Below are 18,963 nucleotides of genomic sequence, written 5' to 3' on the forward strand. Positions count from 1 at the left end.
CAGCAGTATGGGGACACCATTAGGTTTTAAATAAAGAGGAAGAGACTTTTGTCCTCATGTGTTTATCCAGCGTCCCCCTAAATGTATCGATAAATGTTATCACCTCAACCACTCCCTGTGGTAGCGAGTTCCACATTCTCACCACTCTCTGGGTAAAGAAATTTCTGCTGAATTCTCTTTTGGATTTATTACTGAATATCTTATCTTTATGACTCCTATTTTCAGTCTTCTGTACGGTTAGGTTATGTGACACCAAGTTTGGATTTTGGAGTCCAGAATAAGGGCATAAAATTGGAGCTAGTTCATTTTGGAATTAAATCGGGAAGCATTTTTCTTCGCACAAAATGAGTAGAAATCTGGAACTGCTCCCCTGCCCTCCAAAAAAAAAGGTTACAGATGCTGAGGGGGCAATGGAGCTTTCAGGACAGGCTGATTAGTTTTTGTTGGGTAAGGGTATTAGTTGTTACAGAACCACGGTGGGTAGATAGCGTTAAGATACAGATCAGAATGATCTTTTTGAATAGGAGAACAGGCTCAAGAGACTGAATGGCCTCCTGCTGTTCCTCCCCTTCCTGAATAAAGGGAGATTGAGGGAGGGGAGGAGATGCAGAGAATGGATTGGAGTGCAACAGTCTCGATTTCAGCACAGTGAGAGGGAGAGCAATCTGGGGAAATGCACTCACTTTGTTGCAGGAATCTAAATCTCATTGCTGTGCAAAGTGACAACCATTTAATCTGAGATGTCAGATCCAGAAGACCCTGAAATTCAGAGCCCCTCAATCAGCATCAGGTATAAAGAAAGGACAAACTTGCATTGGTATAGCACCTTTCACAACCACAGGATGTCCAAAGTACTTTACAGCCAATGAAGTACTTTTGAAGTGAGTCACTGTAGGAAACACAGCAGCTTGTTTGTGCACAGCAAGATCCCAGAAAGAGAATTGTCGATGGCCAGATAATTGTGCTTTAGTCGGTTGAGGGATAGATATTGACCAGGACAACCTGCTGTTCTTCACATTGTGCCATAGGATCTTTCACAGCCAACTGAGAGGGCAGGCGGGATCTCAGTTCAAATTCTTATCCTAAAAGATGGCACCTTTGACAGTACAGCACTCCCTCAGTACTGCACTGGGAGTGTCAGCCTGGATTATGGGCTCAAGTCTCCAGAGTGGGGCTTGAACCCATGACCTTCTGACTCAGAGGCAAGATTGCTCCCCACTGACTCAAGCTAGGATATAGACTCCATGGGCACCTGTTTCCTGTACCTCACTCAGGTTGCCTCTCTTCACGTGAAAGAATAGGAAACGACCATTTGGCAACATTCTGTTTGGCTCAGGCATCCTGATATCGGTTAATGTATGAACATAAGCAGGGATTGTTAACCATCGATCAACAGCAGGGACCCTGGCTGATTTTCTTACACCATCAACCCTCGCCTAGCTCAGGGGCACTTACAACAACAATAGCAACAACAACTTATATTTATATAGCGCCTTTAATGTATTAAAATGTCCCAAGGTGCTTCACAGCAGCATTAAAAAACAAAATTTGACACCGAGCCACAAAATGAGATATTACGTCGGATGACTTAAAGCTTGGTCAAAGATGTCAGTTTTAAGGAGTGTCTTAAAGGAAGAAAGTGAGGTGGAGAGGCGGAGTGATTTAGGGAGAGAATTCCAGAGCTTAGGGTCCAGGCAGCTGAAGACACGGCCGCCAATGGTGGAGCGATTAAAATCAGGGATGCATTAGAGGAGCGCAGAGATCTCAGAGGTTTGTGGGGCTGAAGGAGGTTACGGACATAGGGAGCGAGGGCATGGAGGGATTTGAAAACAAGGATGAGAATTTTAAAATCAAAATGTTACTTGACCGGGACCCAATGTACGTCAGCGAGCGCAGGGGTGTTGGGGAACGGGACTTGGTGCGAGTTAAGACATGGACAGCAGAGTTTTGGGTAACCTCAAGTTTACGGAGAGTAGAATGTGGGAGACCAGCCAGGAGTGCATTAGAATAGTCAACTCTAGAGGTAACAAAAGCATGGATGAGGGTTTCAGCAGCAGAAGAGCTGAGACAGGGGTGAAGTCGGTTGATGTTATTGAGGTGGAAAAAGGCGGTCTTAGTGAGGTCAGAAGCTCATCTCAAGGTCAAATGTGACACCAAGGTTGCAAACAGTCTGATTTAATCCAGACTGTTGCCAGGGAGAGGAATGGAATCGGTAGATAGAGAACGGAGTTTGGAGCAGGGACCAAAAACAATGGCTTCAGTCTTCCCAATATTTAATTGGAAGAAATTTCTGCTCATCCAGTACTGGATGTCAGATAAATAGTTTGATAGTTTAGCAACAGTGGAGGAGTTGAGAGAAGTGGTGGTGAGGTAGAGCTGAGTGTCGTCAGTGTACATGTGAAAACTAACGCTGTTTTTGGATGATGTCACTGAGGGGCAGCATGTAGATGAGAAATAGAAGGGGGTCAAGGATAGATCCTTGTCCTCCTTATATCAATTGTAGCCACCCTGGGACTGTGTCAGGTGTAATCAGCTAACGCCATACAGGACAAAAATGAAGCCTGGGATCTTCCGAGTTGGTATAACATTTACACTAATTCTTATGGGGAGGGAGTAAATTCTGATTTAATATGTTGGAAGAGCAGTGTATATAGAGCATCCCAATTTTAATCGTTCCACAATTGGCGGCCGTGCCTGGGCCCTAAGCTCTGGAATTCCCTCCCTAAACCTCTCCACCTCTCCTTTACAATGCTCCTCAAACGCTTCCTTTCGAACCAAGCTTTTGGTCACCTGTCCTAATATCTCTAATAAAACAATCACTGTGGACGGCACATTGATGCAGTGGTTAGCACCGCAGCCTCACAGCTCCAGGGACCCGGGTTCGATTCTGGGTACTGCCTGTGCGGAGTTTGCAAGTTCTCCCTGTGACCGTGTGGGTTTTCGCCAGGTGCTCCGGTTTCCTCCGACAGCCAAAGACTTGCAGGTTGATAGGTAAATTGGCCATTGTAAATTGCCCCTAGTGAAGGTAGGTGGTAGGGAAATATGGGATTACTGTAGGGTTAGTATAAATGGGTGGTTGTTGGTCAGCACAGACTCAGTGGGCCGAAGGGCCTGTTTCAGTGCTGTATCTCTAAATAAAATAAAAAAGCAAAATACTGCAGATGCTGGAATCCCTTCATGTGGCTCCTTGTCATTTTTTTCTAATGCCCCTGTGAAGCGGCTTGAAATGTTATAGATATAAGTTGTTGTTAAAGGTGTTATATAAATGCAAGTTGTTAAATTTAAAAACCTCAGGCATTTGCATCCAGCTACCACCAGATAGCAGCAACGATCATCAGAAGCTTACTTGAAACTAATTTCGAAAGTTACACATTTGCATTGATGCAGTCTCCCATAGCAAGGATCAAAAGTCAGCTACAATGAATTACTTTGAAGTGCAGTCACTGTTACTTTGTGCTGTCAGATTGTATGTAGGCGGGCGTGGACAGCAAGTTTTGCGCACAGTAAGATCCCACAAACAGCAATCTGTTGAACCATCAGCTGTTATCCCTTTTCTGTTCGTTTTAGTTGAGGGAGAGATATTGGCCAGTTTACACCGTAATGGAATTCCCCACTCTTTAAATAACGCCATGGATCATAAATATCTCCCGAAACAGTGGAACAAGCTAAGAAAATCTCAGTTTAACATCTCATCCGAAATGCAAATTTCAAAATTCTCTTGAACACAGATAATTGAGGAAAACAATTAGATAGTGTTCCCGTGACAGCACATTTCATTATTGCAGTGATTTAAAAGGCTGACGTGAAAGAAACTTATAGCATTTATTTTTAAAAGTAGAACTCTTGGTATAAATCTGGCAGCCCTATGTCCCAAACTAATGCTGTTTTGTAAATGTCTTGTTCTGTCGAAGGATGACATCATTAGTTTTACTGAAGAGCAACAGAAAGTACTGAGACTGAATAGATCAAGAGTTTGAATACTAGAGAAATCAAAAATTACACTGGGAAAAAAACTCGTCGGGTTGTGATATACAAAGTTTTTTTAAAGTTACATAACCAGACTTGTTGACTGCTTTAAAATCGAGAATAGAAAGTTTGCAAGCAAAGTATTTGTTTAAAATCACTTGAACTGCCTTTCAAATAATATTGGCACTGAGTTATCTCAAGTGAAACTTTTAAAAATTATTTCAGTGATTTGAAATCAGTAATAACCTCAGGAGCAAAAACATCCCTTCTGTCTTAAGTTTGGTTTTATTTAATGGGGGAAAGAATTTGCAGACGGTTTAAAGAAAGGGGATAAAAATTTGGGAACTTTCCCAAAAGTTGGGAAACTTTCCTCGAAGTTGTTTATTTGGCTCTGGGGCTCAGTATTTTTTTTTACGTGTCCTTGTTTTCCTGCTAGTTGGAATCTCTCGTGATGTTTTCCTTCCAATAGGCGGGGTGAGTTATGTGTTTCAAGCCTAACCCCGGGCTCCGGCTCAACGCCGTCCTTTTCTGCTTTAAGAAAAACAAGCGAGGTGGGGGACAGCCAGGCCCGGGCGCATGCGCGGGGCCACTTGTTTTTCTCTCCCAGCCAGCTGTCAATCAAGGAAGAGGAAAAGTCCCGTCCCCCACGCTGAGCTGCCATTGGGCAGCCGGTCGGTGGGCGCGCCACGCAATTGGTGAGCTGTGCCTGTCAATCCCCGGCGAGCCTGCCGCCTGAGAGTCCAGCGACTATTTAAAGGGGCAGACCCACAACAGCTGAATGCAAACGCTTGTTGTGCTATCAATTGTTTTTTCGAGTATAGTCGCAAGACTTCGACACAAAGAAAAGAGATGATTCTGGACAAGTTGAAGAGGTTTTCAATGGTGTTGGACAGCCCAGATCCCAGCTCTGTGCCAGTTTATAGCACTGGCGACGAGGTGTCAGGGAAAGTTGTTCTGGAGCTGTCTGGTGCAATGAAGATACAATCTTTAAAGTTGCACACAGAGGGCCATGCGAAAGTGCATTGGACTGAGTCTCGCAGTGCTGGCTCCAGCACTGCTTACACCCAGAACTACAGTGATGAAGTGGAATATTACAACAAAAGAGTGAATCTTCTCCAACTAGGTCAGTATCGCATTGCCACAGGTATTATAACTCAGTGACATCTTGCTTTGAGAGGAGAGAGTTTAGGATTGACTGTGATTCTGTGATAGCTCTTTTCAAAGAGCCTGTATAAGTATGATGGCCGAATAGCCTCCTCCTGTGCTGTTTTAATCTAAAATATGAAGTTCAAGGCAAAGAGGGAGACAGGGGGCACAGTGTCAGGGTATGGATCAGCTGGACATCGGGGGCAGCAAAAGTAGCTTCTCTATTGCCCTGCCTTCATGTCGAGTGATGGTGTTTAATTGCTAGTGTGTTGTAAAGATCTATTGACAGCAGGACTTTGACTGCTGGACTTCAGGTGGTTACCAGTGTGGTGCTGATGCTTTTACAGGAGTTACAGTAACATTTCTCTGAAAACAGAAAGTAAGTTTCACTTTCATTTTGACTTGTTAGATCGTGGACTTGTTCGTACCTTTTTTGAGTTAATATTTATTGCATATTCCTTCAGTGATTGTGACTTGCATTGTCTGCGTGCTGCTTTGAAACTCAGGAAAAATGAAGCCATTGCGAAATAAGGTGCTCAGCCTGTCAGTCTTTCACTGGGAGACTGGTTGCTGCACGTTTTGCGTCTCCTCGCTGTGCTTTTGCCACAGTGAGGTACCCTATTTATTGTTTTACCTCTATTATAACTTGTGTATGAAGATAAGTCATTGACCCTCTCTCTGTGCTATTTGCCAGACCATTCCACATAGTGTCAGTAAGACCCTATTTGTTTCGCCCTTTAACTGGCTCAGCATCTGCTCAGGAGGGTGAACAGCCTAAATGTTTATAAAGGTACAAACTGCACATAAAGAGGCTATTTCTTAACTTTTTAAAAACATATGAATTAACAGTGGACTTTTATTTCTCTGCTTGTGACCCTGTGGGTTTTGAGTTCAACCAGATCTAAAATTCAACAGCCCACAGCAACCTCTCCCTCTCTCTTTCTCCACCCCCCACCGCCGGTCTAGCAATGTTTGCTTTCTAACAGAACACAAAGGTTGGGACGGGTAAGAGGAAACGGGGAGAGGGGAACAACAGAAGATGCTGGAAACACTCAGCAGGTCAGGCTGTGATTGTGGAGCGAGGAAAGTGTTAATATTTCAGTAATCATTGTTCAGAATTGGACGAGACAAACAGCTTAGAAGAGCAGAGCAGAGGAAGGAGAGAGAGACACACACGCACACACACAAGAAAAATATAAAGGAAGCGATCTTGGACTGCCAATCTCAAAACCCATAAGAACATTGTGGCAGTTAATTGTAACATGAGTGTAAATGTTTCAAGCTTGATTGTTATCTTATAAAATCTTCATTTTTACACCGTTCATATTATGAGATGCTTGTCAGTCTTTATGCAACATTCTTAAATGATTGTTTTGCCCAATTTGCTTTCTGGATCAGAGAAGTTGATAAACTAATCCCTGCATTTAGATAGAGACTTGTCCCATCCTCCCAGCCCAGGTAGTGGGTGATCTCGAAGATGTGGAGAATAAGGGACGTGAACAGTTTGTTTCTGTACATTGATCAACAAGTGAGGGCATATCTCTGTCGAGGTTTCTGTTTTTTTTAATTTCGCTTTGACAATTAGTCATTGTGTGGGCGTCACCGATAAAGGGGAGAGAATTTCTGGAGCAGACAAACTAATAACAGAGGGAGAGAGTGGAGGAGTCACTGATGGGCCAAAACCTCAGCTCTGTCCAGACCCAAGTTCAAAGTTTATAATGGCGATCAGGAATAGCTAAAAATCAGACTACAAATACGAAGCTCTTGGACCCTGGAGGACAGATTATTTTACTTATTTAATTTATCCCTTTGGATGCTTACAAACTCAGAATACCCCCCTCCCCACCCCGCACCCCACTGTATGCGTCATGGGAGCCCATGAAAACCTTCTGCTGTATCGGACTAACCCCTGCCCTGTAAAGGTGGTTACAGCCACGAGCCTTCACATTGTGGCCTGTCAGAGCGTTAATCAACCTGAAAATCTTTCCGCTATTTCACGCTGATCTCTCCAAGGGAAAGGGCGCAAAGATACGAAAACAATGACATCACCATCCTGTTGGACTTTATCATCCTGTGAATTCTTCCCCGACTGCACACTGATCTCTCCAAGGGAGAGAGCATGAAGAAACAGAAACAGATGCGATCATTTGAGTTCACAATTTCGTGTCATCCTCCAACTCTGCGGGTCCATGTGCTGAATGAGCTGAGCTGAGTGAGGGAAGAGAAGGAGATTTCACTTGGATTGTTCTCACTCACTATCTGTTTTGACACCATGCACCTACCCAGTGAATGATTAAAGGGTCTCAGTTGGCTTTGCACTGTGGCGGTTTTTGATTAACTGGGGATGAAATTAATAGTGATTATGGCTAATATAATAATACATCCTGCACCCAGCTTGCAGGGCTACAGAGATCGAGCGGGGGAATGGGACTGACCGGATTGCTCTGTGGAGAGCCGGCATGGACTCGATGGGCCGACTGGCCTCCTTCTATGCCCTAAATGACTCTGACATAGGAGCAGGAGGAGGATATTCTGTTCCTTGAGTCTGTTCCACCATTCAGTTAGATCAATACTGATCTGTATCGTAACTCCGTCTACCCTTAATACCCTTACTCAGCAAAAATCTATCAATCTTGGTTTTGTAATTTTCAATTGACCCCCAGCCTCAACACCTTTTGGGGGAGAGGGTTCCAGATTTCCACTACCTTTGTGTGAAGAAGTCGCCTAACCAATGCCACCTTGACTCCCATCATCTTCCCTAAAGCCTCTTTGTAGCTTGGTGTCATCCACCTGTTTTCTCAATATTGAGATGATAATACTTGTTGTGCTTTTGAGATCTGAGGCTGACTCATCATTCAATCTTTTGCCATTGCCACTTGCGCAGAGGTCAGTTGTCAGAACCTGGGAATTATTCAGTCCACTGCATTTTAGTGCTATCTGACATCGTGCCAATGACCTTCAATCTCCGTGGGATGTGGGTGGATAACCATCTGGAACATTCCGACAGAGCTGACCCGTCAAGAGAATCCTAAGGCCATCGAATCACTAAAAGAAAAACAACTTGTGATTGTCCCATCGCTGGTGGGACCCACCTTTGGTTAACTTAGCCTGTGTTCCTGAGTGCAGAAATTTGTTGATTCAGCTTCAAGAAGCAGGGTTGAAGTATTGGCATGTTTTGATTGCATCAGCCTCGTTGTTACTAAAGTGACCCAATTGAAAAAGGAAATAGACAGGCCCAAAAATATCCATGTATGGATGAAGCAAGGCAGTTTTCTTTATCAAGAACCCCTGTGTTGTTTAACTTGTGAAGGTGTGGGTGGGATGGGAAGATGGGCAGATGGGTGGTGAAGTGACATGATTTTTAAATCACTCATTGAACAGGTGAAATCAAATTGAACTTCCATTAAGATAGGGCTCAGCAACTGGAGATTCTATCTGGTTATAATAGGCAACCAAACTCCAGGCCTTTTCATTCCCTTCCCCCTCCCCCAATGTTCATTTGACAAAAACAAAGTTAGCATTGATTTGAAGTTGTGATCTCTGATTGTGATACTGTAAAATGACCTAGTGCTGTGAGCGTTGCCAAAGAACTTGCATTTATATAGCACCTTTCACAACCTTAGGACATCTCAAAGCACTTCACAGCCATTGAAGTACTTTTCTGAAGTATAGTCACTGTTGTGATGTAGGTAACACGGCATGCAGTTTGTGCACAGTAAGATCCCAAGAGCAGTGATGAGATAATGACCGGATCATCTGCTTTGGTGATGTTGATTGAAGAAATATTGTGCAGATGCCTGGGGAAAGTTCCTCTGCTGTTCTTCACAATAGTAGCCATGATATCTTTTATGTTGACCTGAGAGGGCGATGGGGCCTCGTTTTAATACTTCTTCCAAAAGATGGCACCTTCGTTTCCGCGCTGGGGGTTGTCGGTCTGGGTTATGTGCTCGAGCCCTGGAGTGGGGTTTGAGCCCATGTCCTTTGAGAGGGAAGAGTGTTGATGAGGGGATGTTTCCTTTTTGACTGTGAGCCTGTGTGGTTATTTGGTTGCAGGGGTCGCACTGACCCAGTGCATGTGGTAATAACGCGTGACATGCCTTTTTTATGTCTTTGGTTATTTCCCTTGGTCTCTCTCCTCGCTGTGGCTTAGTCTCTGCCGCAGCCTCGTTCACCAAACTCTCAAACTAACTGTGTTGATACGATGATGGAATGATGCGAGCCATTATTTTTAAAGGTTTGTCTCTTCCTTTTCAGATAACGGTGATGTCACTGTTCTCTCGGCTGGTCGACACGAATTCCCATTCAGCTTCCAACTTCCTGAAGAGTAAGTAACCTAATTCCTCGCTAATGTTGAGGGTTTCCAGCCTGATTTGAGGACATTTTAAAGATTCCTAGACTAAAGAGTCCCTACTGTAGGTAGTTGAGGAGAAGCCTTTAATTTGCAAGAAGTCTTGTTCCATCATTGGCCACTATCATATCTCCCTGTTAGCTTCCAGGCAAATATAACTGATCATTTTAGTGTTGAATTGTCAATGCCAAAGGCCTGCAGGACAACAAGATTGAAAAATGTTGGGAGAAAGCATGAGATGAGCCCAGAATTAGCTATTAATTGACACTAACTTAGGTTTTCAAACTGTGAGGATTGTCAGACAGGAAAGAGTGAGACAGTTGAACAGGTCCACTGTAACTGGGTCCTTGGGAAGAGCAGGAAGCGATAAAATGATTGTTGATCACAACACATGAGGGTGAATAGGAAGAGTGTGTGGCACTGTAACAGATAAGCGTGCAGGAAACGAGCACTGCTCTAGAAAAGGTTTCCATTAATGATCCTTCAGTTTGTGCCAGGCTGTTTTTTTTTTTTCCTGCCATGTTTATTAACGTGTGGGTTTTGTGTTTCCCTTTCCCTCCTTGCCTTCTTCATGTAGGAACCTGGTGACCTCCTTCGAGGGAAAGCACGGAAGCGTGCGGTACTGGGTCAAAGTCAAACTTCATCGCCCCTGGGCCACTGTTAAGAAAATTAAACGGGAGTTCACAGTGATTGAGCCCATTGACATCAACACACCTACATTGTTGGTAAGCACCTCCTCACCATCAAACTATGGGAATCCAGGGACTGTGGTTAACTGTACATCAAGGAATACAAAAGGGAGGAAGTGATGCTACAGTTGTATAAAGATCTGGGTAGACTTCATCCAGCGAAATTGCATTAAGTTCTGGGTACTGCCCCTCAAGAAGGATATATTGGCCTTGGAGGGGGTGCAGTGCAGATTCACTGGGAGGATACCAGGGTTGAAAAGGTTAAATTATGAAGATAGATTACATAGACCCACTTCCCTTGAATATAGAGGATTAACTGAGGCGTTGAAGATGATTTAAAAGAGTTCATAGGGTAGCTGGGGAGAAGCTATTTTCTCTGCTTAAAATTAGAGCCAGGCCTTTCAAGGGTGAAATCAGGAAGCACTTCTTCTTACAAAGGGGAATGGAAATCTGGAGCTCTTTCCAAAAAAGCTGAGTCTGGGATCAATTGAAAACTTCAAAACTGAGATTGATAGATTTTTTTTTTCCAAGATAAGGGTATTCTCGAACCAAGATGAGTAAATGGAGTTGAGATACAGATCAGCTGTGATCTAATTGAATGGCGGAACAGCATCAAGGGGCTGAATGTCCTCCTGCTGTTGTTAAATTGCCTCCAAGAGACCATTCCCAATGGGATTCATTATTTTATACCAGCTCTGCACTCCACATGTTTCGTTTCAAGGACATCTCCCGTTTCTGAATAGACTTTTTAAAAAGAAAATTGTATCCCTCACGTAACCCCCAATGCAATTTTGGATAAAAGTCTTTCTTTTTTATTTGGATGGAGGAAACCTTTCCCCTTCCCCCACTTCCCACTGTCTACCCTGCTGGGACCCAGAATTAAAGGTTCCAATGATGGGTCTAGACTTGAGGTGTTTAAGTACGATGGGACACAGCTCAACACCACCTTACCAAGGGCAATTAGGGATGGACAGTAATTACTTTCCTAGCCTGTGATGCCCACATCCCCCAAACGAATTAAAAAGATCACAATGGTTCTTGCAATGTAAAAGACAAGTGGGGGGGAGGAGTATGACATTTTTTTTTCTCTCTGGTGAGTAGCAGGTCAGTGTTAAATAACAGAGATGTTGGGATAGATGTTCTGAAATTCTGCCTGATTTTTCCCTTTGCGATTTATGCACAACTTGCTCTCAGGATGGGTGGGTAGGATCTCTGGGGTAGACTGTGCATAGGTTTGTGTCAGGAACGGGATTGATGAAATGAATGGACTTTTCATATTCTCTATTCCTTAAGTTTCTTGCCTTTCCTCCCATTAGGCTCCCCAAGCAGGTGCAAAGGACAAGTTGGCTCGGGTCTGGTACTGTAACCTTGGTCATGTGTCTCTGACAGCAAAAATTGACCGGAAAGGTTACACACCAGGTAATGGAATTTTCTCAAAACATCCTTTTATTAGTAAAGGATAGAATTGATATATAGCACTTTTCACAACCTCAGGATGTTCCAATGCGCTTTACAGCCAATGAAGTACTTTTGAAGTGTAGCCACTGTTATAATGTAGGAAACACAGCAGCCAATTAGTGCACAGCAAGCTCCCATAAACAACAATCTGATCTGTTTTTTAATGATGTTGGTTGTGGGGTAAATATTGGCTGGAACAGCAAGGAGAAGTCCCCTGTTCTTCTTCGAAATAGTTGTCATGGGATCTTTTATGTCCAGCGCAGATTCAATAGAATGATAGAGGCTTAAAGGGTTAAACTATGAGGATAGGTAGCATAAACCTGGCTTGTGTTCCCTTGAGTTTTGACAGTAGAGGAGTGATCTTATCAAGGTGTTTAAAATGATGAAAGGATTCTATCAAATCAATACTGGGAAACTATCCTCCAAAAGGGGGAATAATCTTTAAAATTGGAACTGGGCCATTCAGGGATGGATATCAATTGAGTACGAATGATCAAGGGATGTGGGGCAAAGGCAGGTAAATGGGGTTTAGGTACAGACCAGCCATGATCTAATTGAATGGCGGAACAAGCTTGAGGGGCTGAATGGCCTCCCTCCTGTTCCCATAGCGCTATGGAACACAAGGCAGAAGAGGTACAGGAATGGCTTTTTGTAGAGTGACAAAGTGTGTGGTACAGTTTTAACCTAACCTGCTCCTCAGGAAATCAATGGGGAACGGGGGAAATGCTGGTTTTACACCCTGCCTGATTCTATTCCAAATTGACATCAACAGAGAGTAGTATTGAGCATGGTGTAAAACCAGTGTTTTGCCCCTTTTCCTGCTCAGTGAGTTCAGTTAAAATTGCCCCCCTGTGTGTGGGGGTTGAGTGTTTGTTTGGTGAGGAGGGGGTTGTTGCGTTCGCGTGTGTGACTGGAGCCCTGTGATGGTAACCCTTGTCTCATTTCCCCAGGCGAAGTGATCCCCATTTTCGCTGAGGTGGACAACTGCTGCTCCCGCACGGTGACCCCCAAAGCAGCCATCGTCCAAATACAGACCTTCATCGCCAGGGGAACGATGAAGCAGAAGAAATCAGTGGTAGCAACCCTGCAAGGCGAGGGTGTCTCCCCCCGGAAGAGGGGGTCATGGCACGGCCGGCCCCTGAAGATCCCACCTGTGTCCCCCTCCCTCCTGCAGTGTCGAGTGATTCGGGTCGAGTACATGCTACGGGTAGGTGTCCGGGGGGGGGGTGTTAGTTGAGGTATTATGTGGCCTGCACCCTTGAGGGAGGGGGTTGAGAGGGTTAGAGAGACCAAAGAGGTCAAGGGAGAGAAGAGTGGGCGAGGGGAAGAGTGAGAGGGGGGAATAGGATGTGGAGAAAGTGAGTTAAGGAGCAAGAGGGGTGGAGAGAGATAGCAAGAAAATAAATTCTTTTCTTGACTGAGGCTTTTTCTAATTGGAGGTATTGTTTTGTTCTACCATTTCAGGTTTATGTTGAGATCCCGGGGACATCCAAACTATCCCTGGAGCTACCCCTCGTAATCGGAACAATCCCCCTCCATCCGTTTGGCAGCCGCTCGTCCAGTGTGGGGAGCCAGTACAGTATGAATATAGACTGGCTGCGCCTCACCCTCCCTGAGACACCAGAACGTAAGTACCTCGCCTTGTCCTTCCAAATCACGCATAGAATTATCGTACCAGAATTTTAATAGCGAGACTGTGTGGTCGTAGCACCCTGGCTTGTTCCCACTTCTCCGCAGCACGTTGTACAGGGTGTACTTTTATCTTGTAGCCTTTTCGCATGCCACCTTCCCCATTTTTCCTCCGTCTCCTGAACGTCCTGGTGCGCAAAGGCTCTGTACGCTTTTGCACAACTGTCCACTCCTCGTGCCGAGCTCTTTGAAGTGTCACATCCAGACCTCACAGCCTTGAGTGCTTTACAGCCGGAATGTAGGTGAAGCTGCAAGTGGGCACCTGATGGTCAAGGGGACTCTAACAGCAGATATCTCCTGTAGGAGAGAAGCTAGTGGTTGGGTTAAAAAAAAAAATGATAAAGGCTCGGAAAATGTTGGTCTTTATCTCAGAGGGCCTGGAATACAAAGGGGAGGAAGTGATATTTCAGTTGGTCAGACCCCATCTGGAGTATCTGTGTTCAGTTCCGGGCACCATACCTCAGCAAGGACATATTAGCCTTGGAAAGGGGAGCTGTGCAGAGTCACCAGAATGATTCTAGGGCTTAAAAGGTTAAATTATGAGGTTGTATAGACTGGACTTTTATTCCCTTTAGTGTCGAAGATGAAGGGGTGATGTAATTAAGGTGTTTAAGATGATTGAAGGAGTTGATATAATAAATAGAGAGAAACTATTTCCTCTGGTGGGGGGAGTCCAGAACAAGGGGGCAGAACCTTAAAATTAGAGCCAGGCTGTTCAGAAAATACTTCATACAAAGGGTAGTGGAAATCTCCTTTAAAAACTGTTGAGGCTGGGGGGTTAATTGACAATTTCAGAATTGAGGTGGATAGATTTTTGTTCGGTAATTGAATTAAGGGTTGTGGAACCAAGGTGTGTGGATAGAGTTAAGATACAGGTCAGCCATGATCTAAATGAATGGTGGCATGAGCTTGAGGGGCAGAATGGCCTCCTCCTGTTCCTTTGAGAAATGGGTAGGGCGGAACTGCTTTAATACAGTAGTAGTCCTTTGTATACCATCAAGGCTTCGTTACTAATGTCTGTGCCTTGGCTCCAGCATCTCCCTCACTGTCAGACTGAGAGTTCAGTTTCTTTACACTTAACTGGTGTTTCTTTTGTTGATTTCCACCCCAACCTTCCAGCTTTGTCCTAACATTAATCTCATTCTATTTCAGCTCCTCCTGATTATTCAGAGGTGGTTTCTGAGGGACAAGCTGAACAGGCCAACCAAGAACTGTCCCTCCCAGAGGAGGAGGAGGCTCTCGGGGGAATACTGGAGCGTCCTTTCTTTGCCTATGTACAAGAATTCCGTTATCGACCTCCACCCATTTATTCAGAGGTAAGATTTGGCAGACCTTGCCTTACAAATAATTTATAGCCCAGAAACAGGCCATTTGGCCCAACTGGGCCATGCCAGTGTTTATACTCCTCACACCCTTCGTCTTCTCACCCTATCAACATATCCTTCTATCCCTTTCTCCCTCATGTGTTTATCCAGTTTTCTCTGAAATGGATCTATACTACTTACCTCAACCACTCCCTGTGGTAGCGAGTTCCACATCCTCACCACTCTCTGGGTAAAAGTTTCTCCTGAATTCTCAAATGGATTTATGAGTGATTATCATATTAAATCCCCCTAGTTTCTCCCACAAGTGGAAACATCTTCTCTACCTCTACCCCATCGAACTCTTTCATAATTTTAAAGACCTCTATCAGGTCACCCCTCAACCTTCTCTTCACTACAGAAGAGTCCCAGCCTGTTCAATCCTTCCTGATATTTACAACCTCTCCATTCTGTTATCATCCTTGTAAATCTTTTTATACCTTGTCCAGTGGCCCAAATCCTTTTATAATATGGAGGAAGGTATTGTTCACAGTGCTCCAAATGTGGTCTAACCAAGGTTCCATACAAATTAAACATAACTGCTGCTTTTCAATTCCATCCCTCCAGAAATGAACCCCAGTCTTTTTTTTTGTGTGCTTGTTAACTTTTGCCACTACTTTTAGTGATTGGTATATCTGCACCCCACTTCCCTCTTGTTTCTAAATGTTCATTACCTCTTGTGATAAAACCCTCCTGGCCAACACTGTCTCACCTGCATTTTTTCTGTTGTGCATTTTGCCTTTTAGATTGATCCCCATCCCCAGAGATCAGAAATACGTCGCCGATGTATGACCTGCTGAAGAATTCACCACAGCAATACAAAAAAAGAAAGGAAAAGCGAGATTTTAAAACCGGCTTTAAGGGCCTTTGGACACTCCCCAGGCACCTTGAGAGCAAATTCAGGATATTGCTGTCTGAGGAGGAACAGGGCCAATCCTCGTAAAGGGAAAGAGAGAATGACCTCTGACCTCTGTGGAGACGATGCAAGTCAGATTGGGATCCTCACCCATCTTTTTGCCTCTTGAACTGTTATCTCCTTTGGGCACTCTGTTCTACTGAACTTGATATCGCTTTGAACGGTTCCATTCCATTACCTTTAACCGATCCAATGGGCAGACGTGACAGGGACAGAGGCCGGGCAGTGGGTCCTTCTATATATTGGGTGCATACGGTAGTTAAACGGGCCCAGCCTTCCTTTATCCGCCTCCCCTCCTAACAGTGGTTGGGTTGTGCGTTCACCTTGCTGTCGATCTGCTTTGTGCCTCCAACTTGTACAAATGGGATACAGTACACACCAGAGAACGTGTCTGGGGGTTTGGCAGGATGTAAGCGGGTGTTTTGGTATTGGTGTCAGCTTCTGCACATGTACCGAGAGCTAGGGGGTCACCCCAGTTTAAGAAGCCGATGTTTGAGAGCTTGCACGGGTTAGATTTACTCCCTTGCTCTGTGTGCAACACACATCTCTTTCTCAAAAGTGTGATTCACTAATCTGTATTGTGGTTACGACCCCCCGCCAATGCATCTGTCGAGAGGGATGGGGTGCTGGCTGGCACTGGTGAATGTGAGAGTTTGGATTTCAGTGGGAGAGAGAAGTTTCAAAAAGAAAAGTTGAAAGGAGATTTTTATTAACAATTAATGCAGTCTGCTTGTACCCAACCCTCCAGTCCCAGTTCCAAGAAGCTGCTCTTGATTGGCTAACCTGGGGTGTGGGGAAGAGTTACACAGAACATTCTGAGCTAAGGATATTTCTTATGTAAAGATGAGTTCTCTCACAGCATTATCAATAACCGTTTCTAATTATATCACACCTTTTTATATTTAAAAAAAAAAGATGGCCTGGGTTTTCCCAGTTAGGCAAAAGGAGAAATGGACAGTTAACCAGGAAGGGAGGGATTAGGAGAGGTGATTGGTCAGAGAAATGTGTTTTGAGAAAGTTTTAAAGGAGACAGGTGGAGAGGCAGAGAGGGTTTTGGGAAGGAATGCTAGAGCGAAGATGACCGGTTGCACAAGATATCACTGACCATTGTTTACCAAACGTGGCCAGCGTAGTGATGATGCGTGCTTTGCAGTAAAAGGATCTGCAAAACCTTATGATTTAGTTTCTCTGTGTCTCTGTTAACATATTAAGAGCCTTTGTGAATACAGTATAAGGAAAGAGAGACCAGACATGACTGTTAATGAACTGGCCTTCTCTAGTATTGTGGAGTTAGGCCTATAACATGACCAGGATCCTAGGCCTTACAAGAGGAAGACCTTCCTCTTTGTGCATTTACGCCAGTAATTCAGCAAGGAACAACAACAACTTATATTTACGTAGCACCTTCTAAAGTAGTAAAAATCCCAAGGTGCTTCACCTACCCACATAAGGAGATAACAGGATAGATGACCAAAAGTTTGGTCAAAGAGGTAGGTTTTAAGGCTTAAAGGGGGAGAGAGAGGCAGAGAGGTTTAGGGAGGGAATTCCAGAGCTTAGGGCCCAGGCAGTTAAAGGCATAGCCGCCAACGGTGGAGCGATTAAAAATTGGGGGTGCTCAAGAGGCCAGAACTGGAGGAGCTCAGAGATCCTGGAGGGTTGTAGGGCTGGAGGAGGTTAGAGATGGGGAGGGGATGAGGCCATGGAAAAATTTGAAAACAAGAATGAGAATTTTCAAATCAAGGCATTGCTTAACCGGTACAGTGTAGGTCAGCAAGGGGTGATGAGTGAACAGGACTTGGTGTGAGCTAGGACATGGGCAGCAGAGTTTTGGATGACGTCAAGTTTATAGAGGACGGGACATGCAATATCTTGATATTTTACATTGATTTTTGATCGATATCTTGGTTTTACTTTAAAGAAGTAAAGATAATTCTTGAAGATATGCGATAACAACTTATCGTGATGGATTGGTGTGCCAGTGGGTTGGGGGGGTGGGCTTAGGGTTGACAACCCTCCCATGATTGTCCTGGAGTCTCCAGGAAATAAAGATTAATCTCTAGGAAACTGCTATGAGCAAAACCCTGGGAAAAAATATCATAGATACATTAAAAAAAATTATCTTTTCCATTTTTTGAACATTTTTTACTTACAAAAGTATTAGAAATGGCGTAAAAAGGCTGGTAATCAAATGACATCCAATTAGGAGGTAATGAAGAGGCTGTTAGCTTTCCAATTGACCATGGAAAGGTGGGGTAACACGAGGATGGGCAGGTGACCAATGGTGAAAGAGTGGGGCAGAGTGGTTGGAGACAGGAGGTGACGTGTCGAAACTTTCAAGAGTACATCCAACCAGAGTTGGCGTCCCCTAGGCTTGGGGGAGAGTTACAGGAAATGCTTCCAGTTATCATATGGCAGAAGATTGGAATTAAATCCATCTTCTAATTGTATATAAAATTCTACACATTTTTCAGACTGTTCAATTGTATCTTCTTTTATAAAAGTTATTTTTGTATTTTTCTTTACAATAAAATGCTATAAAATAGCCTTCCTGTGTTTTAGTCATTTAAAAAAAAAAATAACGTAATATCTATGTCTGGCTGATTTATGGTTAATGGAAGTTCTTGAAGAACCACCCAATTGGCTCAGTTGGTACATGCAACATCCAGTGTGATACTGAGCCAAACAGATTGGGTTCCATCTCTATGGAGAGTTGGCTAATCTCAGCCTGGGTTACATCCTGAACCAATACAGTTGGGCTTAGTATGATTAGGCGAGGGAAATGGAAAGAATTACCTGGGGTTCCTGCTCCTGATCACTCGATCCCCTGACTCCTTCTGCGAGATGTAATGTGCGGTGAGGACAGGATTGGCTTCGGTTATAATGACTCCTATGATCGAACAGCCCGCTGATGCTCATTACTGCTGTTCACACAGAGAATGGGCGAAATGTCAGTAGTGACCCGTTATCTCAGCAGAGATCGACCATAGGCCCTCCGAGCCTTTTACACCTTCGTGATGTTGGTTGAGGGATAAATATTGGCCAGGGCACCAGGGAGAACTCCCCTGCTCTTCAAAATAGTGCCATAGGATTTTTTTACGTCTGCCTGAGCGAACAGAAGGGACTGTGGTATGACGTCTCAGCCAAAAGATGGCATCTATGATCGTGCAGCACTCGCTCAGCATAACTTGGATTATGAGTCCATAATCTTCTAAGCAGTAAGAATGTTACCCACTGAACCACATCTGGCACTGCGACAAGAACAGATACATACATGCTTTTTTCTGTAATTAATGAATCATTGATGAAGCTATGGAATTGTTGGCTTTGCAATTTCATCAATGGGTTGTTTATCAGAAGAAACAGTGAATTTCAGCCCTACTCTCAAGTTCA

The 18,963-nt window shown here is 44.2% G+C and overlaps 1 protein-coding gene across 2 annotated transcripts in view; it reads left to right on the forward strand.

Moving 5' to 3' along the window:
- The window catches only part of arrdc2 (arrestin domain containing 2), a 42,204-nt gene extending 24,088 nt beyond the window's left edge, over positions 1–18,116 (forward strand). Inside the window, exons 1-8 of one of the 2 annotated variants that reach the window (XM_068016026.1) lie at positions 4,719–5,089; positions 9,367–9,436; positions 10,038–10,185; positions 11,466–11,568; positions 12,558–12,814; positions 13,072–13,234; positions 14,449–14,612; positions 15,404–18,116. In XM_068016026.1, coding sequence (XP_067872127.1) covers positions 4,816–5,089; positions 9,367–9,436; positions 10,038–10,185; positions 11,466–11,568; positions 12,558–12,814; positions 13,072–13,234; positions 14,449–14,612; positions 15,404–15,457 — 1,233 coding nt within the window. In that variant the 5' untranslated portion in view covers positions 4,719–4,815 and the 3' untranslated portion in view covers positions 15,458–18,116. Of the gene's footprint in view, positions 1–4,718; positions 5,090–9,366; positions 9,437–10,037; positions 10,186–11,465; positions 11,569–12,557; positions 12,815–13,071; positions 13,235–14,448; positions 14,613–15,403 lie in introns of those variants that run through there. The other variant, XM_068016027.1, reaches the window with a different exon arrangement.
- Positions 18,117–18,963: the final 847 nt, after the last annotated feature.

This window comes from Heterodontus francisci, chromosome 36 (genome assembly GCF_036365525.1).
Source record: "Heterodontus francisci isolate sHetFra1 chromosome 36, sHetFra1.hap1, whole genome shotgun sequence".
Taxonomy (NCBI): domain Eukaryota; kingdom Metazoa; phylum Chordata; class Chondrichthyes; order Heterodontiformes; family Heterodontidae; genus Heterodontus; species Heterodontus francisci.